General features: G+C 54.5%; 8 protein-coding genes across 8 annotated transcripts; 5 read left to right on the top strand and 3 right to left on the bottom strand.

Annotated features, from left to right (window-relative positions):
* Positions 1 to 898: 898 nt before the first annotated feature.
* On the bottom strand, positions 899 to 1,750 carry IAQ61_006558 (uncharacterized protein; the record flags this gene model as incomplete). Its single annotated transcript, XM_066097221.1, has 2 exons — positions 899 to 1,468; positions 1,520 to 1,750. The coding sequence occupies 2 exons, from the start codon at positions 1,748 to 1,750 to the stop codon at positions 899 to 901; spliced, it is 801 nt and encodes a 266-aa protein (XP_065952698.1).
* Positions 1,751 to 3,524: 1,774 nt separating this feature from the next.
* IAQ61_006557 (uncharacterized protein) lies at positions 3,525 to 8,105 on the top strand. Its single transcript, XM_003845391.2, has 2 exons — positions 3,525 to 5,115; positions 5,242 to 8,105. The coding sequence occupies exons 1-2, from the start codon at positions 4,094 to 4,096 to the stop codon at positions 7,412 to 7,414; spliced, it is 3,195 nt and encodes a 1,064-aa protein (XP_003845439.2). The 5' UTR covers positions 3,525 to 4,093; the 3' UTR covers positions 7,415 to 8,105.
* Positions 8,106 to 8,656: 551 nt separating this feature from the next.
* On the top strand, positions 8,657 to 9,094 carry IAQ61_006556 (uncharacterized protein; the record flags this gene model as incomplete). Its single annotated transcript, XM_003845390.2, has 1 exon — positions 8,657 to 9,094. One exon carries the CDS (start codon positions 8,657 to 8,659, stop codon positions 9,092 to 9,094), a length of 438 nt encoding a protein of 145 aa, XP_003845438.2.
* Positions 9,095 to 9,320: 226 nt separating this feature from the next.
* On the bottom strand, positions 9,321 to 11,076 carry IAQ61_006555 (uncharacterized protein; the record flags this gene model as incomplete). Its single annotated transcript, XM_003845389.2, has 2 exons — positions 9,321 to 10,549; positions 10,626 to 11,076. Coding segments are annotated over 2 exons (1,680 nt in total), but the record flags the coding sequence as incomplete, so codon positions are not given.
* Positions 11,077 to 11,848: 772 nt separating this feature from the next.
* HHT1 (histone H3.1) lies at positions 11,849 to 12,945 on the bottom strand. Its single transcript, XM_003845388.2, has 3 exons — positions 12,702 to 12,945; positions 12,180 to 12,515; positions 11,849 to 12,118 (listed from the first exon to the last, which is right to left on the bottom strand). The coding sequence occupies exons 1-3, from the start codon at positions 12,724 to 12,726 to the stop codon at positions 12,069 to 12,071; spliced, it is 411 nt and encodes a 136-aa protein (XP_003845436.1). The 5' UTR covers positions 12,727 to 12,945; the 3' UTR covers positions 11,849 to 12,068.
* Positions 12,946 to 13,055: 110 nt separating this feature from the next.
* Positions 13,056 to 14,086, top strand: IAQ61_006553 (uncharacterized protein). Its single transcript, XM_003845387.2, has 3 exons — positions 13,056 to 13,428; positions 13,543 to 13,680; positions 13,733 to 14,086. Exons 1-3 carry the CDS (start codon positions 13,419 to 13,421, stop codon positions 13,894 to 13,896), a joined length of 312 nt encoding a protein of 103 aa, XP_003845435.1. The 5' UTR covers positions 13,056 to 13,418; the 3' UTR covers positions 13,897 to 14,086.
* Positions 14,087 to 14,474: 388 nt separating this feature from the next.
* IAQ61_006552 (uncharacterized protein) lies at positions 14,475 to 15,382 on the top strand (the record flags this gene model as incomplete). Its single annotated transcript, XM_003845386.1, has 2 exons — positions 14,475 to 14,901; positions 14,955 to 15,382. 2 exons carry the CDS (start codon positions 14,475 to 14,477, stop codon positions 15,380 to 15,382), a joined length of 855 nt encoding a protein of 284 aa, XP_003845434.1.
* Positions 15,383 to 17,046: 1,664 nt separating this feature from the next.
* IAQ61_006551 (uncharacterized protein) lies at positions 17,047 to 19,215 on the top strand (the record flags this gene model as incomplete). Its single annotated transcript, XM_066097220.1, has 1 exon — positions 17,047 to 19,215. The coding sequence occupies one exon, from the start codon at positions 17,047 to 17,049 to the stop codon at positions 19,213 to 19,215; it is 2,169 nt and encodes a 722-aa protein (XP_065952697.1).
* Between the last annotated feature and the right edge of the window lie 148 nt (positions 19,216 to 19,363).

Below are 19,363 nucleotides of genomic sequence, written 5' to 3'. Positions count from 1 at the left end.
CAAGCACAGCCACAGCCGCAATCACACTCCCAATCCACACGCCGACAACGACAACAACGACAACGATCATGGCAGCAACCACAAGCGCAAGCACAAGCCCCAACCCAAAACAAACACTCCACCATCCATCAACAACCCAACCAACCCGCCCGGAAAACACGACGCCCTCCCAAAAACCAACAGGACCAGCCTGTCTCTTCCCCCCGCCCACCACAACACCACCACCCTCCCTCCGCACTTCGACAAGCGCGCGAACGGCACTGGGAAAGCGACCGGTGTGGTGGTGTAAATCAGATGGCCTAGTCATTCTAGACGGAGTGCAGCGACAAAAGGGAGGAGAGCGAATATTGCAAACGCGAACGAGTAAAGGGTCTCGACGACGGCCCGGGGATCTGGAAACTGTGGTTGTACCGTTGGGGTGTGGGCATTGTAGGGGAATGTTGGGCCGCAAGGAATGGCGGTTTCGTGTTGTGGTTTGTGTGGGGGGAGTGTGTGGGGAGTGTTGGGAGAGGGGGGTGGGGGAGTATGAGGAGGAAGTGAGGAGGGGGATGGGGAGGGGTGGTGGGAGGGAGCGGGCTGATAGTGTTTTGGAGGAGGAAGAGGAGGAGAGGGGGAGGGAAGAGTTGGATTTGGTACGGAAAGCGGGGATTGAGCAGGAACGGCGGAGGGAGAGCAATGATTTTACTGGAATCTTGGAGAGGTTGGATGGGGGGCAGAGTTATGTGTGTTGAGATGTAGACTATGGGGATAGAAGTAGACTTGAGAAACTTTTGAAACGAGGAGCAAAGTCTTGGTGTTGCGATGATGGAAACTTACTTGGCGAATAACGTGTTCAGCATGATGAGTAGACGGGCGACGATCCGGCCATGACAAGACGACTGCGCGCTGTGACGCGGTCTTAGTCTAGCTCCATAGCGTCATCCATATACTCAAAAGGCTGGTCATCGGCCTCCATGCTGGTGTGGCCGTACATTTGAGACTGGAAATCCCGACTCGTGAGATTGTTCCCGTTCGTGTGACTGTATGCTTGCACTACTCCATGAGCTTGTTCACAGCCGAGGATGATAGTACGCAGCATGGGCTCGAGCTGCAGGTCTTGGAGCGGAATGTTCTTGCGGGCTTCTTCCTCGGTATCGGTTTTGGATGGCAAGGCTGCCTTTTCATCCGCGCCCTTCCATGCGTTGCGATAGTCTTTTGCCAAGCCGAGCTGTACTCGGACCTCTTGGACGCCGAGCGATGCATGTAGTGGGCACTTCTCGTCGTCCAAGGCTTCTAGTAAATTGGCGTGAAAGGCATGGGAGGCCATCTGGCGTGATGGATTCGTAATGTATCGAAGAGCGTTGACGTTGATGCGAGGAGCAGAGGCAGAGACGCTGAAGCCAAAGACGGCGAGGCAGTCGGTCATGTAGCGTTCCAAGAGTGTGTACCACTCAAAAAAGTCCACCTTGAACATGGACTCGGCTTGTTTCTGGACCAAGTTAGCACTCGAGCGCATGTTCTGTTGGCTATAGGCACTTGCACTAGTAGCACCGCTCTGCATGGCGTGAAGGGTCTCGTGATTGTTGTTGTTCTGGAGTTCAGCCTGGACAATCTCCATTGTTCGGTAGTAGGAGACCATGAGTAGCTCAGCCTTCCATCGAATTCGAAACAGTAGACGAGTGGCCCGCTCTTTTTCTTTGCTCAGCTTTTCAGCCTTGGACTGGGCGAGAGTCTCGGCTGGGGTTCTCGGTGCATACTTGGATGTCTTCATGGCGCCTAATTGCAGTGTTTGCGAGTGTTTGAGGAGCGATGTGATTGATGAGGAGAATCATGTGTCATTGCGTCCACTATATAGTCCCGGCGCATCGTGCGGTCGAGCACAGTGTCAAGAAGTATTGTGACTTTGTTCACCCTCAATGGGAGTGAAAGAGAGGCAGCTCCTGTACCAGCGTCCAGCGAGCTGATCTACGGCTCAAGTGGTTGGCCTGAACCTGTAGATGAGCATGTTAGGTCATTGACAGTGTCCGGAAGATGCCATGTACTAGAAAGGAATCGTGTTGGGGGTAGGCAGGCGTCTTTGACAACGACAGGAGTAGCGAGAAGTGGGTTGAGGCTCTACTGTGTACTCTAGTAGGTAGGGCTGGGAGTTCCCCCACAGTGTCTCGTGATCACGCGTAATGGCTAGACTTGTTCTGGCGATGGGCTTGCCAAAGTCTGTCTGCCTGTCATGGCAGTTGATCTGCATGCTTCGATGGCAGCAATGTCATCCAACGGACAACGAACAACATGTTGTCCTGGGAGATGTACAATCTCTCAACACAGTCTTGTTCTCACACGGCGAGGGATGGCTTCCCCACACGGCTCAGGTTGGGACCATTTCTCATTAAATCGCTCACAATGACACTTTTTCGCCACGAAGAGAGACTAGACTAGCACCGACAAGCCAGAACTGGACCGAGACTCTATGATGAACCTGAGGGTCCCTCCAAGTTCCATCTAGTCGCATGCAGCCGTCCTACACTTGAAGATTGGGTGCGATATGATTCAGCTTCTACCTTTGGTTGCGGATCCATGCTGCCTAGGATGTCTTGCACGACGCTGAGACACCGCCACCGCCCTTTTTTTTGAGGCTGACGGTCATGGATGCTACTCTATTACCAGACTTTTGACTCTGACCGCTTGCGCACAGAGCAAGGTAATGTCCAAACAGAGGACAGGGAGTAGGCTACCTATGGAATTTGTCACTTTGTTTGGTCTTGGGATGAGATGGAGTGAGATGATTAGGCCAGTGGGGGTGATGAACAGGGTGGGGGTGGGGGTTGATTGCGCAGAGCAGCCCACGCGTCGTCGCGTCGTGTACATGCTGTACAATGTAGTTTTTTCATCTTCTTTTCTTTTCTTTCTTTCTGTGAGGCGGTGTGGGTAGGCGTGGGTGGCAGGGCACGTGGAGGGCTCGCAGTCGTGGACGGCGTCGGAGGGAAATGGAGGGCCCATGCTAACGGACCTTCTCCCGGCACAGCCCTATCCAATACGGCTCACTCTGGCGGTCGTTGGACAGGAGGGGAGAGAGAGAGGGAGGGGGAGGGAGGGAGAGAGAGAGAAAGAGAGAGAGAAAGAAAGGTTGCACAGCGGGTTCACGCAGCTGCAGCAGTGGTTTGGCGCATTTGGGCGCATCGTCTTGGACGTATTGGGCGTATTGAATGGGTGATGGCGGATGGGCGGTTCCCGTACTCTCTAGCTGCCTGAAGGAGCCTCGTTCGCCGTGTATTCTGGCGGGTTACAGGCAGTCTTTGTAGTAGAGTATGTCTGTCTGTCTGTCTGTATGTATGCATGTATAGAGGCATGTATCTACTCGTTGCCGTAGCCTGTCACGTACTCTCTGTAAGGGTAATGCGAGCGATGCGCTGGCAGTTTCTTCCTTCGCCTGGCTTCGGTGCTTCGCTTCCGTGCCTGAAAGTCGTCGGCCCATGCATCCATGCATCATTCATCCTCCGTCAGCGACGCGGGCGGGCCGGACGCCAAAAACAAAGGGCGGGAAAGCAAGCCAGGCGGGAATTGGGAGGGATGAATGGCAAGGACAGAACAAGCCCCGACATCTCCAGGGCGCTGACTGCCTGTCGCCTGTCTGGACTCTGGTCTTCTTGCACACACACACACACACACACCCACACCCGATCTCCCATCGCCACACCAACATCCTTCTCCCTTCCCTCCTCTCCGCTCCCCTAAACCCCTCTATCCCCCCTCCCGCTGCAAATGCGCCTGTTGTCTGCACGCCACACTGTCCCTCGTCCTGCCTTGCCAGCGAAACCCCCGCGCTGCGGCGCCGTCCAACGACCGCCTGCCGCGTGCTGGCCAGAGCGCCCCCATTGAGCGTGCGTGACGGTGACGGTGACGGTGACGGTGACGGTGACGGTGACGGTGACGGTGACGACGGCACTGGCCTCGCTGCTGTCTGTCCCAGGCCCCCGTTGAAAGCTCGCAAAGGCGTGAGGCCAAACAGTGGCCGGAAGCAATCGCCTGTCTGCGTGTGTGCGTGTGTGTATCATCTGCGCATCTGCACAGGATGCCCGGAAGAGGCGCTGCCCATTGAGACGACTGCACCACCACCAACATGACTTCGATGGCCTCTGACGACGGCTTTCACTCCATCATCGGTATCATGGAGTCAGCAGAACGGTCGCCTACGCCTACAACGACGAGCACAACCACACCCACGCCTACACCGACGCCTACGCCTGCACCCGCATCATCCACACATCATACCCCAGCATCTGCATCTGCATCTGCTCCTGCTCCTGCTCCTGCTCCGGCACTTGCACCCGCACTCTCCCTCGACCCGTCTGTAAGCAAGGCCCGCAAAACACCTGCTCCTGCTCCTGCTCCTGCTCCGGCCCCGGCTCCCACTGCTCCTGCCGCTTCCTCGCCTGGCCCTACCGAGAACGCCCACCCTGCACCGTTGCGCAACCACTCGTTTGTTGGCCCGCGAGCACTCCACGCCAACCCTTCTTCCTCGACCTCTCCCCTCTCCTCGCGAGACGCATCGCCCGCACGCCCAACCAAACGCGCCGCAGCCCCCGCAGGAAGCAACCCGAGGTCCGGCTTTCGTTCACCCAAGAGCAGCACCGATGTGAGCCCCAGCCGCGTGTCCAGTCTTGCCGGTTCCAGTGCCAAGGCTCCCTCTGCTGTCTCGATACAACGCGCCCTGTCGTCGACGAGCATCCCAGAGCTCACTCCCACGTCTGCCGCAGACACCGCGAGGCCGCCCCGCCCTCTCAAGTCCGTCTGTGGCCCCAATTCTGGCGACTCCACCCCTCACTGGCCCATCTCGCCGCGTCTCAAGTCTCCACCCCCGACCGACGACGGCCGCTCTCGCTCCCGCGCCAACTCCCTGCGCTCCCAGATCAGGAAGCCCGAGGCGCAATCCACTCCCGCCATTGTCGTACAGAGCTCCTCGCCAGCCTCCTTGGCCCGTTTCCCTGTCCGAGACGACGCTTCCGCCAGTGAGCCCGACGAGCCTGTGATGAGCGCCAAAGGGCCGTCTCGTGGTGCCAGCGGTGCCGCCCCCAAGCTGGAGACGGTCCAGGAATCCAGTCTGCCTGCCACGCCTGGTTTCGACGGTCTCGATTCGCAAATGTAAGCCTTTTCCCCACAAATCGCCCCCACTCACCCTCCCGTGTTTTGCATGCACGCCGAATGCTGCAACGAAGAGAGTACCGAAGCCTAACACGAAACCCCTTTACTGACGGTTGCAACCACCAGTCTTCTTCCCACAGCATCTACACACAAGGCCTCCGACGAAGAGCGCAATGACGTCAGCCCGTCCAAAGTCACAGAAGACCTCAGCACCAGACTCAACCACAACACCAAGAACGCCGCCGAGAGTGGGAGCGACAGTGCCACGAGATCCGGCAGAAAAGGGAAGATGCAGGAGAAACGAGCGGCTTCCACACAACGGCCTACCACCGTCTCCACGAAACCCTCTCTTTCGTCGCTTTCGACCAGGTCGCGCACGGATCCGCCTCTGCGCAACATGACGGTAGAGACGGAGACGGTCCCGTCAGTAGCACAGCCCACAATCGGAAACCAGGACCGCTCGTTGTCCGGCCGGGTAGACGGAAGCCTGCGGCTCAAGCCCAGCAACGAAACGATACGCCCCAAGAAGAAAAGGGAGCCTCCGAAGCGCAAAGCACCGTCTATTAATTCAGGCACTGGTAGGTCGCCGCACATCTCGTATCATTACAGCACGCCGAGGCGGCCGCAAGTCGGCTCTCGCGCCAAGACGACATCTTCACTGGGAAGTCCGCTCTCATATCGCTCATATGACGACCGACGGTCCTTGTTGACAGTGTCACCCCCGAGTCCAGAGATGCGCATGCTTTCTCCCCAACCCCCTGCCCTCAGATATTTTTATTCGGCTACTAACGCTAGCCATCGTAAAGCTTCCTCCAAGGCCGACGTCTTCGAGCAAAAGGTCGCAAGCGCCGTCGACGAGAACTCGTCCGACTCGGACGCGACCTTTATTTACGAGTCGAACCCGCCCGAACAGCAGCCGCACCGAAGCCGTCAGCATCACTCGCGGACGCCGAGCATGACATCGATTACCAGTCTGGCGGACCCACGACTAGCCATTCGTGACGCGCACAAGAATCCGAACAAGAAGAGTAGCATGAAGTTCACAAATCCTTACAACAACCCGAGCATCGATGGAGATGCCATGGATCGGGGCGATGGTACGATTCGCATCGGGTCTGGACGAGCAGGCGGCGGCAGCCACCACCATCACATTGGAAGACACGGTCAAGGGCGTGGAGCGCTAAACCACCTGGTGATGGACAGCGACTCCTCCATGCCACAGTCGTCGCGTGCCCGTGGGCCGTCGTCACGACAGGTCTCGCAGCCCAATAGCCCTCGCTTTCATGCCTTCAACGTTGGCAACGGGCATGGCAGCACTAACGGCAGCAAGAAACATGGCGAATATTCAGCCGCTTACGACATTGATGTGGAGCACGTAGCCGATGATGAGCGGACGCCGCTGATCCCATCGGGCCGAAGCCCACGCGTTCGAACGCCGCGTCGAAGGAATAGCGCTACGACACGCCACTTGGAACGTCGACATCGGCAGAATGGCGGATGGTGTCGCAGGTTCGCGGGATGCCTGGTGCTGTCGATACTTTTGCTGGTTGTCATCTTCAGCTCCGCCGGCCTGGTGTTTGCAACCACGAAGCCGCTTGTCGGCGTCGTGGTGGACAGTGTACGCAATGTGGTTGCTAGTCAGGAGGAGATTATGTTTGATCTCGTCGTGAATGCCACCAATCCCAACATCATTGGCGTCACCATTGCTGATATGGAAGTGAGCATATTCGCAAAAAGCAAGCACGTTGGCACTGACAAGTGGTGGCGCGAGCATGGAAACGGTCCACGAGGCAACGAAAGGGATTGGCCACATGTGGATCCTCCTGTCCGTGAGAATGGCGAGGAGAGGAGCGTTGCCGGCATCGATGAAGGGAACGATCCAATCGATGGCGAGCTGCGCACGATGCTGCTCGGCCGAATTACCCACTTTGGCTCGCCATTGACCTTTGAGGGATCCTTCTTCCAACGCCACGTAGAACAGTCCACTGGAGAGATACACCTAGTGAAACCTGGAAACAAGACAGAAGCCGGTGGCTCGGATCGCTGGGAAGAAGTGCTACAATACCCATTTGAGCTCATCGTACGAGGTATATTCAAGTACACGCTGCCTCTGAGCACATCGGTCCATTCCGTGTCGGTCACAGCGACCTACTATTACGACCCCGACCAGGAGAAGAAGTTGGTTGACGGAGAGTTGGGGAGCATATCAGGGAAGAGGAGAAGCTTGCCACAACCTGTACCATCAATACCATTGGGGAGATACGGTCGCCGGACCACCAAGCAGTTGGAACCGCAATGAATGAAACAAACAATCTGTACCACAACAGCATGCCAAATCAAGAGGCCACTCGACTGCCTTTTCGTTTCGCCCACCCCCCACCCAAAGACACAATCGCCCAAAAGAAACTGATACCCTATACACATGAGATTTACGACCCATTTAGACTTTTTCCTTTGCACACGGCATTCGCCCCTTTACGGCTCCTACACACAGCCCCTTTTCATACTCATCTCACGAATTCCCTTTTTTGCACACCCTTTAACGCATGATGGTTTTGCAGGCCGTACACTTTGTTTCGTCTCGCGAGCGGGGTCGACCACGGGGGCTACGACTGCCCACACACACTTACACACTGGACTGATGGATTGCAAAAGCGACTTCAGCGAGTCTGCGGATTTATTTTTTTTTCTTGCCTTTTTTTGGGGGCAACTATGATTTGTAGCACGTGCATTGAAGGTAATGTTTTGGGGTGGGGAATCCGCCTCTTTCTTTTTCCCCGGACAGTGGGCTTGCTTTCTTTTGCACGGCCCGCGCAGCACACGGTCTTGGGCTTGTTGTTCGTTTTTTTCCTGTTATTTTATGTCATGTTGGGCGGGCGGGAAGCGCTAGTGGGGCAGTTGTCTTGGTACCTCGGGGGGGTTTGTATCTTTGCTGTGTAGCTATATTTGTTTGAACTCTTTTTTTGTTCTTGGTTGGAGGGGTTATGTTGGTAGGTAGAGGGGTGAGGGGTGGGGGGTTGGGGGGATGGGAAGATGCGGAAATGAGATATGAATACGTATATTATGTATACTTTTTGTGTGTTGTTGGAGTGTGGGTTTCAAGTGTGAGTGAGTGGGTGTGTGTGAGTGTGAGAGTGGTTGAGGTTAGTTTAGATTTGCTAGGGGAGCTGAGAAGGGACTGTTTTGCCGCTTGTATACGCGTGTATTGTATGTGTGTGTGGGATAGGATAGGATAGGAGGAGATGAGGTAGGATGTATCTCTATTCAGAATTGTGGCATGTGGAGTCTACTCGTCCCATCTTTTCTTGTCTTGGTTTTTTTTGATTCCATCTCCTATGGTTTTGTGTTATACATGTACACACATATATATATATATATATATATATGTGTTCTACTATACTATACACATGTTCCCTTATACCTATCCTCTCCTAAATCAAGCTAAACCAAACCCCCCCCCTACCCACAAAAAATAACCAAATAAACAAAGAGCTAAAGAGTTCAGCACGGAGATTTCAAGTCTCAAGGTTGTGTACTGGTGATGGGTAGTTTGGCTGGTAGGATCTTCTTCTTCTTCATCATCTTCTTCTTCTTCTTCATCATCATCTTCTTCTTCTTCATCATCATCTTCTTCATCATCATCTTCTTCATCATCATCTTCTTCATCATCATCTTCTTCATCATCATCTTCTTCATCATCATCTTCTTCATCATCATCTTCTTCATCATCATCTTCTTCATCATCATCTTCTTCATCATCATCTTCTCACCTCCCCCCATCCCATCCTTCCACGCCCTCCGCCTTCCCACCCAGCCCTTTGCTCCCTCCAATCCCAATCCCACCACAAGACAACACAGCAATGACGACGACAACGATGACCAGATGAACACAAACGTCTGCACACACTGGCTCGAGCGAGATACAATACCATGTCAGCTTCAGACGCTGTGTTGGCGGGTATTGGGTTGTGCATGGTGAGTTGGACAGTGAAGAAGAAGAGTAAGAGCAACAGGGTCTAATCGAGGAAAATGAGTGTCGTTGTGAGAATATGCAATGGAGGACATGGGTAATGTATGGGCAGTGTACAGTGGATAATGACATGGGGATATTGCAATAGCAGGATGAAATGTAACTAACAACTAGACCACCAAGTGCAACAAAAGCCAGAACTAACAACATGAATCCGTATAATAAGCCCCCCCCCTCAAACCGCACTCCTCTCCCTCGCCATCCGCCTCAACCTCGCCTTCTCCGTCGCCTCCTCAACCTTGGTCCGCCTCCAGGTACACTCGTCCGAGAAGTCGCACATGCGACATTTAAACGCCTCCTCGACCTCTACACCCTTTGCCTCGCGGTATCCCTTCCACCAAGCCATTTCCTCATCGACATAGCGATCGATAACCTCGGTCGTGTACACGGTGAGCTCGGAGCCAATGACCTCGCCCGTGTTTGCGTAGCGAAATTCCGCACGGAGGATCGGGGAGAGATTGGTTGGCGGCACGGTGGTCTGGGTTTCGGTGACGAGGAGGGACCAGAGGGAGAGAAGGTTTGGGTAGTTTGGGGCTTGGGCGTCTGGGCCAATGTCTTGGATGGCGTCGAGGAAGGTTGGGGAGAAGGGGAGCAGGGGTTGTACGTCGTACCGTGCGAAGACGGTTTCCGCGTCCACGGTGTTGAGGGAGAGGGATTCGAGGAGTTTGCGGTAGAGCATGAGTTGCATCTTTGTGGGGCGTAGGGAGGCGCCTGTGGGGAGGGAGCGGACAGATCGCGTCTTTACGTCTGCGAGGTAGATTTGACGATCGGAAATCGAATCTGGCATCCATGTATCGTCGCGTTCAGAAGGCTGTGAGGAGTTTGCAAATGCTTCCGTTATGGACATTTGGCCGGGTGGTAGAGGCACGATGCCGCCGCGCTGCTCCGCGCCTGCTCTCTCCAGCTGCTCTTCAAAGTCGGGATCGGGACACTGGTAGCTCAGCTCGTCAATCACGCCATTTACGACTTGGCCTTGCAGGATACCCCAGACTTCCAGCTCGCGCGTCAGGCCTGTTTCGCGAAGACAACGCAGACCAGATATGGCATTCCAGATGCGCAGACCAAAGCGGTCTTCCTTAGTGTGGACTTGCACAGGCACTGTGCTATGTACCTCGTCTTCGAGCTTCTGGTGTATTTTCGACCCGGTGCGCATGGCCTGCGTGCGGGGCTTCCGTCCAAACTTGCTGAGAGTGTAAAAGTACTGTAATTCGCACCATGCTGGCGACACGAGGTCTGTTACCGACAGACACTTTTTGGGCTTTGTGCGGAAGCGCTCGAGCGGCGCACGAGTGTCGGGCTCCTTGGTGCCTTGGGTATCGGTGGAAAGAGAATCTCTGGTTCTAGAGGCGGATTTGGAGTTGTAGTGGAATATTTTAGAAGGCGAGGACGGCTCCTCTAGTGGTACTAAGCACTGTCAGTCGTCAGTTCATGAATAGGGCAAAACATGTTTATCCGATGAAGATACAGGGTCAAGACGTACCACTCCATGCGCGCCGTGATCTTGGGTCGTACTCGACTTCCAGCGCTTCTCGCTCCCGGACTGGCGAGCTCCGAATGTCCAGAGGCACGTCGAAGCGGACGTTGGCCTTGCCCTTTGCCACGCGCAGCACGGTGGGGCGATGGACCTGCACGAAGCCGTCGGCATCTTGCTCCTCGTCCTCAAGCTCTCCCTCTTCGAATTCGATGCTCGGCAGCGCCGCACTTTTTTCAGTCGGTCGGCTCTCTTTCAGTGTGCTTAGAACGTCTGCGAGCAGACTGTCCTCGTCGAGGTCGTCGAAGCCAATGTCGGAGCCATAGTCGCTCATGGAGGCAACAGACTGGGTATCCACATTGCGCTCGCTTGTAGTGTTTGTCAGCTGGGCAGAAGCAGCCATGATGCCATTATCTGGTCGTGGGTGGCCCCACTGCTGGTCGTGGTGAGGGTGGCGATGTGTCGGACGTGTGCCGGCGCGCTTTCGCGTGGACTCGTGAGGTCATGAGCGCGTGGGCCAATCGTATCTGCTGGTCTGACATGACGACCACGAATAAGGGAGCACTACAGAATCACCCATCTTTCATGTCGTTTTATTAGTACAGTCTGTTTCACGGGATGAATCGGCGAAATTTGAAATGAATGAATGATCATCGAAAAGAAATCATGTGCCACACGGTCTCCAGCTTGTACAACAGACAGCGACACCATCAGTTCACAGGCTATATATTATATAATCCTTTGAACAATACATTTAGTCGCCCAGTTTACCAATACTATCAAACTATGAAGCTGTATCCACACATGAAAATTGGGATTGAAAGGAACAGTCTGTACCAGACGGGTCAGTGAAAGCTGGGAATTCAAAGAACAGTTTATTACGGTGGGTGGTGACATCCATGACCAGAACTCGGTTTGCCAGGTCATTGTGTATGATGGGGTGAGAGAACTGCTTGTTGAGACATTGATTTGCGTGCACATCAACCTGTAACCCGTGTGTATATCCGACTTCCAAACCTGTCTACCAACGACGAAAGTGGTGATCGTTACTACACTACTACCGTTGACGGCGTCATGTGCGGGGTGGCATCGAATCGAGACTGTTTGCGGCAATCACAAGGGCCTAAGCCAACTAGACCCAGACTATCATGGACACGGAACACCAATAGCGAGTAGGTCGATAGTTCATCGTCATGCATAGCAGTTAGAATCACAAGCATCATGCAACGAGGTTTAGAGGAGAAATCAGTTGGTTTGATTTCGTGAAATATCATCGGTGACCCATCACCACTAGCCTGGTATACTACATGCTCAGCACCGCTCGAGTGCAACCCATAAACCGAGTTTGAAGACCGTAAACCATGAATCCCATGAACGCCAAAGTACCCACTCCGAAGAACCACCACCGATCCAATTATTTGTCCTATGAATCGATGTCAAGAAACGACAAGCTTAACCACGCTCACCACGGAGACGGCGGGCGAGCTGGATGTCCTTGCTCTCTGCAACGGTGTTAGTGAATGCTCAGGCAGTAATGTAGAGGGGTGAGAAGGAGAGACGTACGGATGGTGACACGCTTGGCGTGGATGGCGCAGAGGTTGGTGTCCTCGAAGAGGGAGACGAGGTAGGCCTCAACGGACTCCTGGAGAGCGCCGATGGCAGAGGACTGGAAGCGGAGATCCGACTTGAAGTCCTGGGCAATCTCACGAACAAGACGCTGGAAGGGCAGCTTGCGGATGAGGAGCTCAGTCGACTTCTGGTAGCGACGGATCTCACGGAGAGCGACGGTACCAGGCTTGTAGCGGTGAGGCTTCTTGACACCTCCGGTAGAAGGTGCGGACTTGCGGGCAGCCTTGGAAGCGAGCTGCTTACGGGGAGCCTTGCCACCAGTGGACTTACCTGAAATGTTGTTAGTGAGGTGTTGGGAGGGAAGGTAGATGTTGTGGTGGTGGTGTGGCTGAGGTAAGCAAGGCAGGCACGACTGGTGCGCGCATCGCGAAAGGTGGCGACAGCAAGCTGCGAACACCAAAAGCGAGCGCGGCCGACGATGCAGGCCAGGGCAGAGCACATGAGGTTAGTACTTACGGGCAGTCTGCTTGGTACGAGCCATGGCAGATGGATTTGATGATGAAGATGGATGGGTAAAGTGGTTGTTGGGTGGATGGGTGGGTGGAGGCTGAGTGGGTGGTGGAGCTGTGTTGGTGGATGAGAGAGGAGAAGGTGGGCGGGCGGGCGAGGTTTATGTAGGACTGGGGGCGGGGGCGGCAGGCAGCAAAATCAATCCATCGCCTGCGCCTCCAAAGAAAGCGAGCGGGACGTTCAAGGGCGGGCGGGCGGGCAGGAACTTCAAAGGTGATTTTGCCAACTTAGCAACCAAGCAACCAAGCAACCAGCAACTCGCCACCCAACGCTGACAACAAGCAACCCCAAGCCCCAAGCAACACCAACACCAACACCAAAACCAACGTCAAACTTCCCCCCCCCCCCCAGCGAGGGGAACCGGGCCGGCTGATTGGCTCGCTTGCTGTCTGCCCGAATGGGGAAGTCGCACGGGCGTTGATCTGGCAAGCGCGCCCGTGCACCTGCCGCCGGCTTTGATCCACGAAAACCTGTGTGATCCGCCGCTCACCGCCCTCGCCGAGCCTCGCCCTCATAAACAACCATCCAGCCCGGCCTCACTATTCCCATTATCAGTCATCACCATCTCCATCTCCATCTCCATCAGCCTCAACCGCCACTCCACACATACCCCAACCTTCAACTCAACTTAACTCCCTCCCCCCCCCCACACAACACTTCATCATGACTGGACGTGAGTACCCCTCTTCCTTCACTTGCCTTGACGCGTCTCCATTTCTACATGGAAGACGCGTCTTGATTCTGTTGTCACTACTACTTCAACTACAACATACTGACGCATTCATAGGCGGCAAAGGTGGCAAGGGTCTCGGAAAGGGTGGTGCCAAGCGTCACCGCAAGATTCTTCGCGACAACATCCAGGGTATCACCAAGCCCGCTATCCGCCGTCTGGCGCGTCGTGGTGGTGTCAAGCGTATCTCAGCCAGTATGTATTCTCCAGTATTCGCCTCATCAAACCCAGTACTAATAGCTCCCAGTGATCTACGAGGAGACCCGTGGTGTTCTCAAGACCTTCCTTGAGGGTGTTATCCGTGATGCTGTCACCTACACTGAGCACGCCAAGCGCAAGACTGTCACTTCGCTCGATGTTGTCTACGCACTCAAGCGACAAGGCCGCACCCTGTACGGTTTCGGTGGTTAAGCGTTTCTCTTCACGGTTTTCATGTTACGACTTCTGCCGGCTGCTTCGGTTTACGGTCGGTTTTGCTGCTTGGTGGGATGGTCACAGCCTTGTATAGTAGGCTCGGAGTTTACGGTCACATCAGTCTGGGATCTGATTTTCATGGAATGATACCATAATCCTTCAAACATTCAATGCCTGTTCACTCCGTCTTTTTGTGATGTTGCCTAATCGTGCATGGTAAATAGGTGACTTGTCGTTATCGCTGTCATTGTTACATCCGTCTTCCTTTGTCATACTAGCGTACCCACCAGCATGTCTCGTAGACGCGTCCGCTTTCAGTCATGACCTAGACCCCTTCTCGAGCAGAGTATTTTCAACCATGGATTCGTGATCGTGTGTGCGATGAGGTTGGAACTTCATCTCAACTCTTGTCGTCCTGCACCTTCCATCGTGTGTGATGCGAGTACCCCAATCCTATTCCCGGTTCTGACGTAGATATGCCTCACTTCTCCATGGCAACTTCCCCACAGCGGCAACATGGTCCAACACCCTCGACATCAATCCGCACAACGCATGCGCGCGTGATATCCCTCAACATGGCCCTTTCCCCATCTCCTAGAGCCTTGTTCTTCGACGTCTTCGGCAGCTGTGTCGACTGGCGCACCACCGTCGTCGGAGCCCTGGAGATGCAGGCCCATGCAGCACTCAACTCGGCAACAGCATCGCTAGCCTCTAGCGTCCGCCTGCAGGCTTCAGACATGACGACGAAGCAGTGGGGGGTATTCGCTCAGCAGTGGAGGGATAGCTATAAGCGGTTTACCACGTCCCTGGCAGATGACCCGTCGTTGCCGTGGGTGTCGGTGGATGAGCATCATTTGAAGTCGCTCAGAGAGCTTGTGGCGGAGTGGAATCTAGAAGGCTTATGGGACGATGTGGAGTTGCGAACGTTGAGCCTGATCTGGCATCACCTTGTACCCTGGGATGATTCGGGCATGGGCGTGGCGCTGTTGAATCGCATGTGCAGTACGTATCAAATGATACGCTGATTCATACGTGCAAAACACTGACCAGACCAGATACCTGCACTTTATCCAACGGTAACATCAGCCTGCTCTCAGATCTTCGGGCGTTCAGCGACATTCCTTTTACGCATCTCTTCTCGGCTGAGATGTTTGGTACCTACAAGCCATCTCCCAAGGTGTACCTAGGAGCCGCAGAGAAGTTGGGTTTACCACCACAGCACTGCGCAATGGTTGCCGCTCACTTGAATGATTTATATGCTGCGAAGCAGTGTGGCCTGCAAACCATCTATGTAGAGCGTCCGGGTGAGGAGGACTGGAGCAAGGAGGATGTTGCAAAAGCTAGACAGGAGGGCTGGGTTGACTTGTGGATTGATGGGAGCAGTCAGGGCTTCATTACTATTGCTGAGAAACTTGGGATCCATGTTAATGGGTCCAACGAGGGGAGGCGGTTGAGTTCGTCTGCGCCCATTGGGGTTGCGTGAGATGCGTAGCATGCAGCGCATCTGCTTTGCCGTCAGTCGTATACATACATGGGTTCTAATACCACTCGAATTTATTTGTAATATCATAAATCTCTTTTACCTTTAATCCGCTTGCTTTGATAAGTTGTACCCACTTCAATATACATTTCACACTCTACATATTCTCAACTCCCGCAAACACATATTTCACAATTCCACTAACCCACCAATACTATTCGAAAAATCACAATACAACACCACACCCATCAAACCACTCCAAACTCATACAATCGATTGAACTCACCCTACCCAACACCCTACAAGCATTTAAACACCCATGTACAACGTTGACGTTGTCTGCGACGCCATCATGCGCACTGGGGTAGACTCGCACCATTCTTGCCGGTACAACACCACGACACGCACTCGCCCCGCACAATGAGTACTGTCTTTAAATTACCAGATTCTCGTTGGTTATATATATAAGCGTGTAATCGATGCTATGAAACGCGGTATACGCTGGTAATCTTGATGCGCCAGATGGTAGTAGTAGTCAACGGTAAATCCACATGTACATGTACATGAACCGTACGGTGCCAATACCGAAATCGTCGCGCACGCAACCCCCCCAATAACAACACCATGCCCAACAACAAACGATACCAACACTCCCCTTCTCCAATCCCCCCCCCCCAGAAATCTACAAAGTACAAGTACGGTGACATATTCCTGCTTTCCAAACTTCCATAACACATGTATATATATATACCATCCACCCACCCGTCCATCCATGCACCGCATGCATCGCATGCATGCATCCCCTTCCCCGCCCCAATCACCCCCCACACGCCCGTCCCCGCAGCCCTGAGAAAGAATCCACTATACCCGACCCAGCCATCCCCCCCCCCTCCAGCCTCGGCAACGAGCGCCAGAGTCGCGCTACGACGGCTGAGCTCCGCAGGCCAGGCGTTGCGGGTTTTCCTTTGGGCCGGATGATGTGTCGGTTATGTTGTGGTATGCCTGGTATGTATGGTAGTTGTATGCCGTGGAGTGGGAATGGGAAGACAAGACAAGATAGCTGGGTGATGGTTGATTTGAGTGGGTGAGGGAGTGAGAGATCAACAGATAGCCTGATTGATAGATCAAAACCCCCACCACTGCTACAAACACCAGTTCTATCTCCATCGCCATCTCCATCTCCACGTATCCCTCCCCCTTCCATCCTTCCATCCTTCCTCCTTCCTCCACCCTTCTACTCCCATCCCCTCCCCTCCCCTCCCTCCAAACTTGCAAAACCCCTCCCCAACACTCCGGTGCGCGAGGCCAAGGGAAGCAGGTGAGGGTGTGCTTGTTTATATTTGGGAGGTCGATCGGGGTTTGGACGTGTTGCTGTGTATTTGACATACACGCTTAGCTATCTTTTACCTACTCTGCATAGCGCTGCTTTGGAACGAAACGAAACGAAACGAAACGAAACGCAACGCAACGCAACAAAAAGGAACGCAGCGCAGGGCTGTGGAAAGTCATCCTTGGCCGCCATCGAACTCCATCCCCTCCCTCTACAAACCCCCAAAAAGAGCAACCGAGCGACGCGACTCGACATAACGAAACACCCAAATTACAGCGCGCGCGCCACTTCACCCCTCAACCTCCCCCCCAACTCTCCTCCGCAAACATCTCTAACCATGGCTCCCTCAAACCCGCCATCACCACCTCACCCCCAAGACCAAGTCTACACCGCCTCTCTCAAAGACCCCGAGACATTCTGGCGCCGTCAAGCGTCCACCCTGCACTGGCACACGCCGCCCACGCTGGCAATCCAAAAAAGGACAAAGCACCTACCCAGCCTAAATGTCCACCACCCGCACTGGTCCTGGTTCCCCGGCGGCGAGCTCTCGACAACTTACAACTGCGTGGACCGGCACGTGGCGGCGGGAAACGGGCAGAATGTGGCCATCATCTGGGATTCGCCCGTGACGGGCGCAAAGGAAAAGTACACGTATGCGCAGCTGCTGGTAGAGGTCGAGACGCTGGCGGGCGTGCTGCAAGAAGAAGGCGTGAGGCGGGGCGACGTGGTGTTGATATACATGCCCATGATTCCCGCCGCGCTCTTTGCCATGCTGGCTATTGCGCGACTGGGTGCCATTCATGCAGTCGTGTTTGGGGGATTCTCGTCTGCGGCGCTGGCGCAGAGAATCGAAGCGAGTCGGCCGACGGCGATTATGACGGCCTCGTGTGGGATCGAGGGAGGCAAGGCGCCAATGGGGTATAAAGCCATGATTGAAGGCGCGGTGGAAAAAAGTGTCCACAAGCCTAGTAGAACAATCGTCTGGCAGAGAGACGAGTTGCGATGGGATCCCGTGGTCAAGGAAAATGGGGAGAGGAATTGGCAGCGCTTGGTCAAGAGTGCGAAAAACAGAGGATTGAAGGCTGGTGCGGTACCGGTCAAGAGTGAAGATGGACTGTATATCATCTATACGTCCGGTACTACCGGCCTCCCTAAAGGAGTCGTCCGTTCTGTGGGAGGGCATGCTGTCGGCCTCAACTTCTCCATGAAGTATCTATTTGGCATCCATGGGCCGGGAGACGTACAATTCACTGCATCCGACATCGGCTGGGTTGTCGGTCATTCGTACATTGTGTACGCGCCTCTACTCGCGGGTGCTACTACCGTCTTATTCGAAGGCAAACCGGTCGGAACGCCGGATGCCAGTACCTTTTGGCGCATTATTGAAGACTACAAGGTAACAACCATGTTCACGGCCCCGACAGCCCTGCGAGCCATACGCCGAGAGGATGGAGAAAACAAGTTCTTTGGGGAAAAAGGGAGCAAGGGCGGTCTCCGATCGCTGCGAGCCCTCTTCTTGGCCGGCGAAAGAAGCGAGCCGAGCATCGTGGAGATGTATCAACGACTGTTGTCGAAACACTGTGCTCCCGGCGCTCTTGTCGTCGACAACTGGTGGTCATCTGAGTCTGGCTCACCAATTTCGGGCATCGCACTCAGCGCCTCGGCCGGCCTGGACTTTTCCTCGTCCGAGCGACCCAAACCACTTCCCATCAAACCCGGTTCTGCTGGCAAAGCGATGCCAGGCTTCGACGTTCGCATCGTCGATGACTCGGGCAAGGAAGTCAGGCCCGGGGAGATGGGAAACATCGTCATGGGCATACCCCTGGCACCTACTGCTTTCACCACACTGTGGGAAGACGAGGAACGGTTCTACAGGGGGTATATGAAGCGATTCGAGGGAAAATGGATTGATACGGGCGATGCTGGCTTGATCGACGAGGAAGGTTACATTTCCATCATGGCCCGGGCTGACGATGTGATTAACGTCGCAGCGCATCGTTTCAGTACTGGTGAGTGTGGTCTAGGGCGTCCATGGTATCGTCATCTGACTTTTTTTCTAGGTGCGATTGAACAAGCCATCACAACTCACCCCTCTATCGCCGAGGCTGCTGTGGTGGGCATACCAGACGCATTGAAAGGGCACCTGCCTTTTGCCTTTGTCACCCTTTCGACACCAGACCACCCCGAGTCTGCCGTGGCCGACGACAAGCTCATGGCCGAAGTGCAGAAATTAGTGCGCGAGCAGATTGGTGCTATTGCCTCGCTCGGTGGCATCATCCAAGGAAAGGCGATGATACCAAAGACAAGGAGCGGCAAGACGCTGCGGAGGGTTTTGCGGGAACTTGTAGAGAATGCGACGCACGAAGACTTTGACAAGGAAGTCAACGTTCCCAGCACGATTGAAGACCGAGAGGCAGTACGGGTGGCGCGGGAGAAAGTTCGCGAATACTTTCAGGTCAGAGGCAAGAACTTGCACAAGGCCACAGAGGCGCGTGCGAAGCTGTAGAATACCATCTAGGTACCATGGTATGCTGTGGCGCGCATCATAATTCATGTCGTTGTGATGTTGCCCAGCTGAGAAGAGAGAGAGAGCATAGCTCAACGCATTCCCAGTTTGGTCAATGTGGGCCTCAACTACCACGTGTTTATGATGA

Source organism: Plenodomus lingam (assembly GCF_022343315.1).
Source record: "Plenodomus lingam strain CAN1 chromosome Unknown contig_26, whole genome shotgun sequence".
Classification (NCBI taxonomy): Eukaryota; Fungi; Ascomycota; class Dothideomycetes; order Pleosporales; family Leptosphaeriaceae; genus Plenodomus; species Plenodomus lingam.
The sequence above is the reverse complement of the archived record's forward strand: the minus strand, read 5'-3'. Positions and strand labels throughout refer to the sequence as shown.

What these genes read in the sequence shown, in the direction of transcription:
- IAQ61_006553 (XM_003845387.2), top strand. An exon ending in TGTCAAGCGTATCTCAGCCA is followed by an intron (nt 13,681 to 13,732) that starts GTATGTATTCTC and finishes AATAGCTCCCAG; the next exon opens with TGATCTACGAGGAGACCCGT.
- HHT1 (XM_003845388.2), bottom strand. Translation starts at nt 12,726, where the DNA reads ATGGCTCGTACCAAGCAGACTGCCC. An exon ending in TCGTACCAAGCAGACTGCCC is followed by an intron (nt 12,516 to 12,701) that starts GTAAGTACTAAC and finishes ACAACATTTCAG; the next exon opens with GTAAGTCCACTGGTGGCAAG. An exon ending in CGCCAAGCGTGTCACCATCC is followed by an intron (nt 12,119 to 12,179) that starts GTACGTCTCTCC and finishes ACACCGTTGCAG; the next exon opens with AGAGCAAGGACATCCAGCTC.
- IAQ61_006557 (XM_003845391.2), top strand. Translation starts at nt 4,094, where the DNA reads ATGACTTCGATGGCCTCTGACGACGGCTTTCACTCCATCATCGGTATC. An exon ending in GACGGTCTCGATTCGCAAAT is followed by an intron (nt 5,116 to 5,241) that starts GTAAGCCTTTTC and finishes TGCAACCACCAG; the next exon opens with TCTTCTTCCCACAGCATCTA.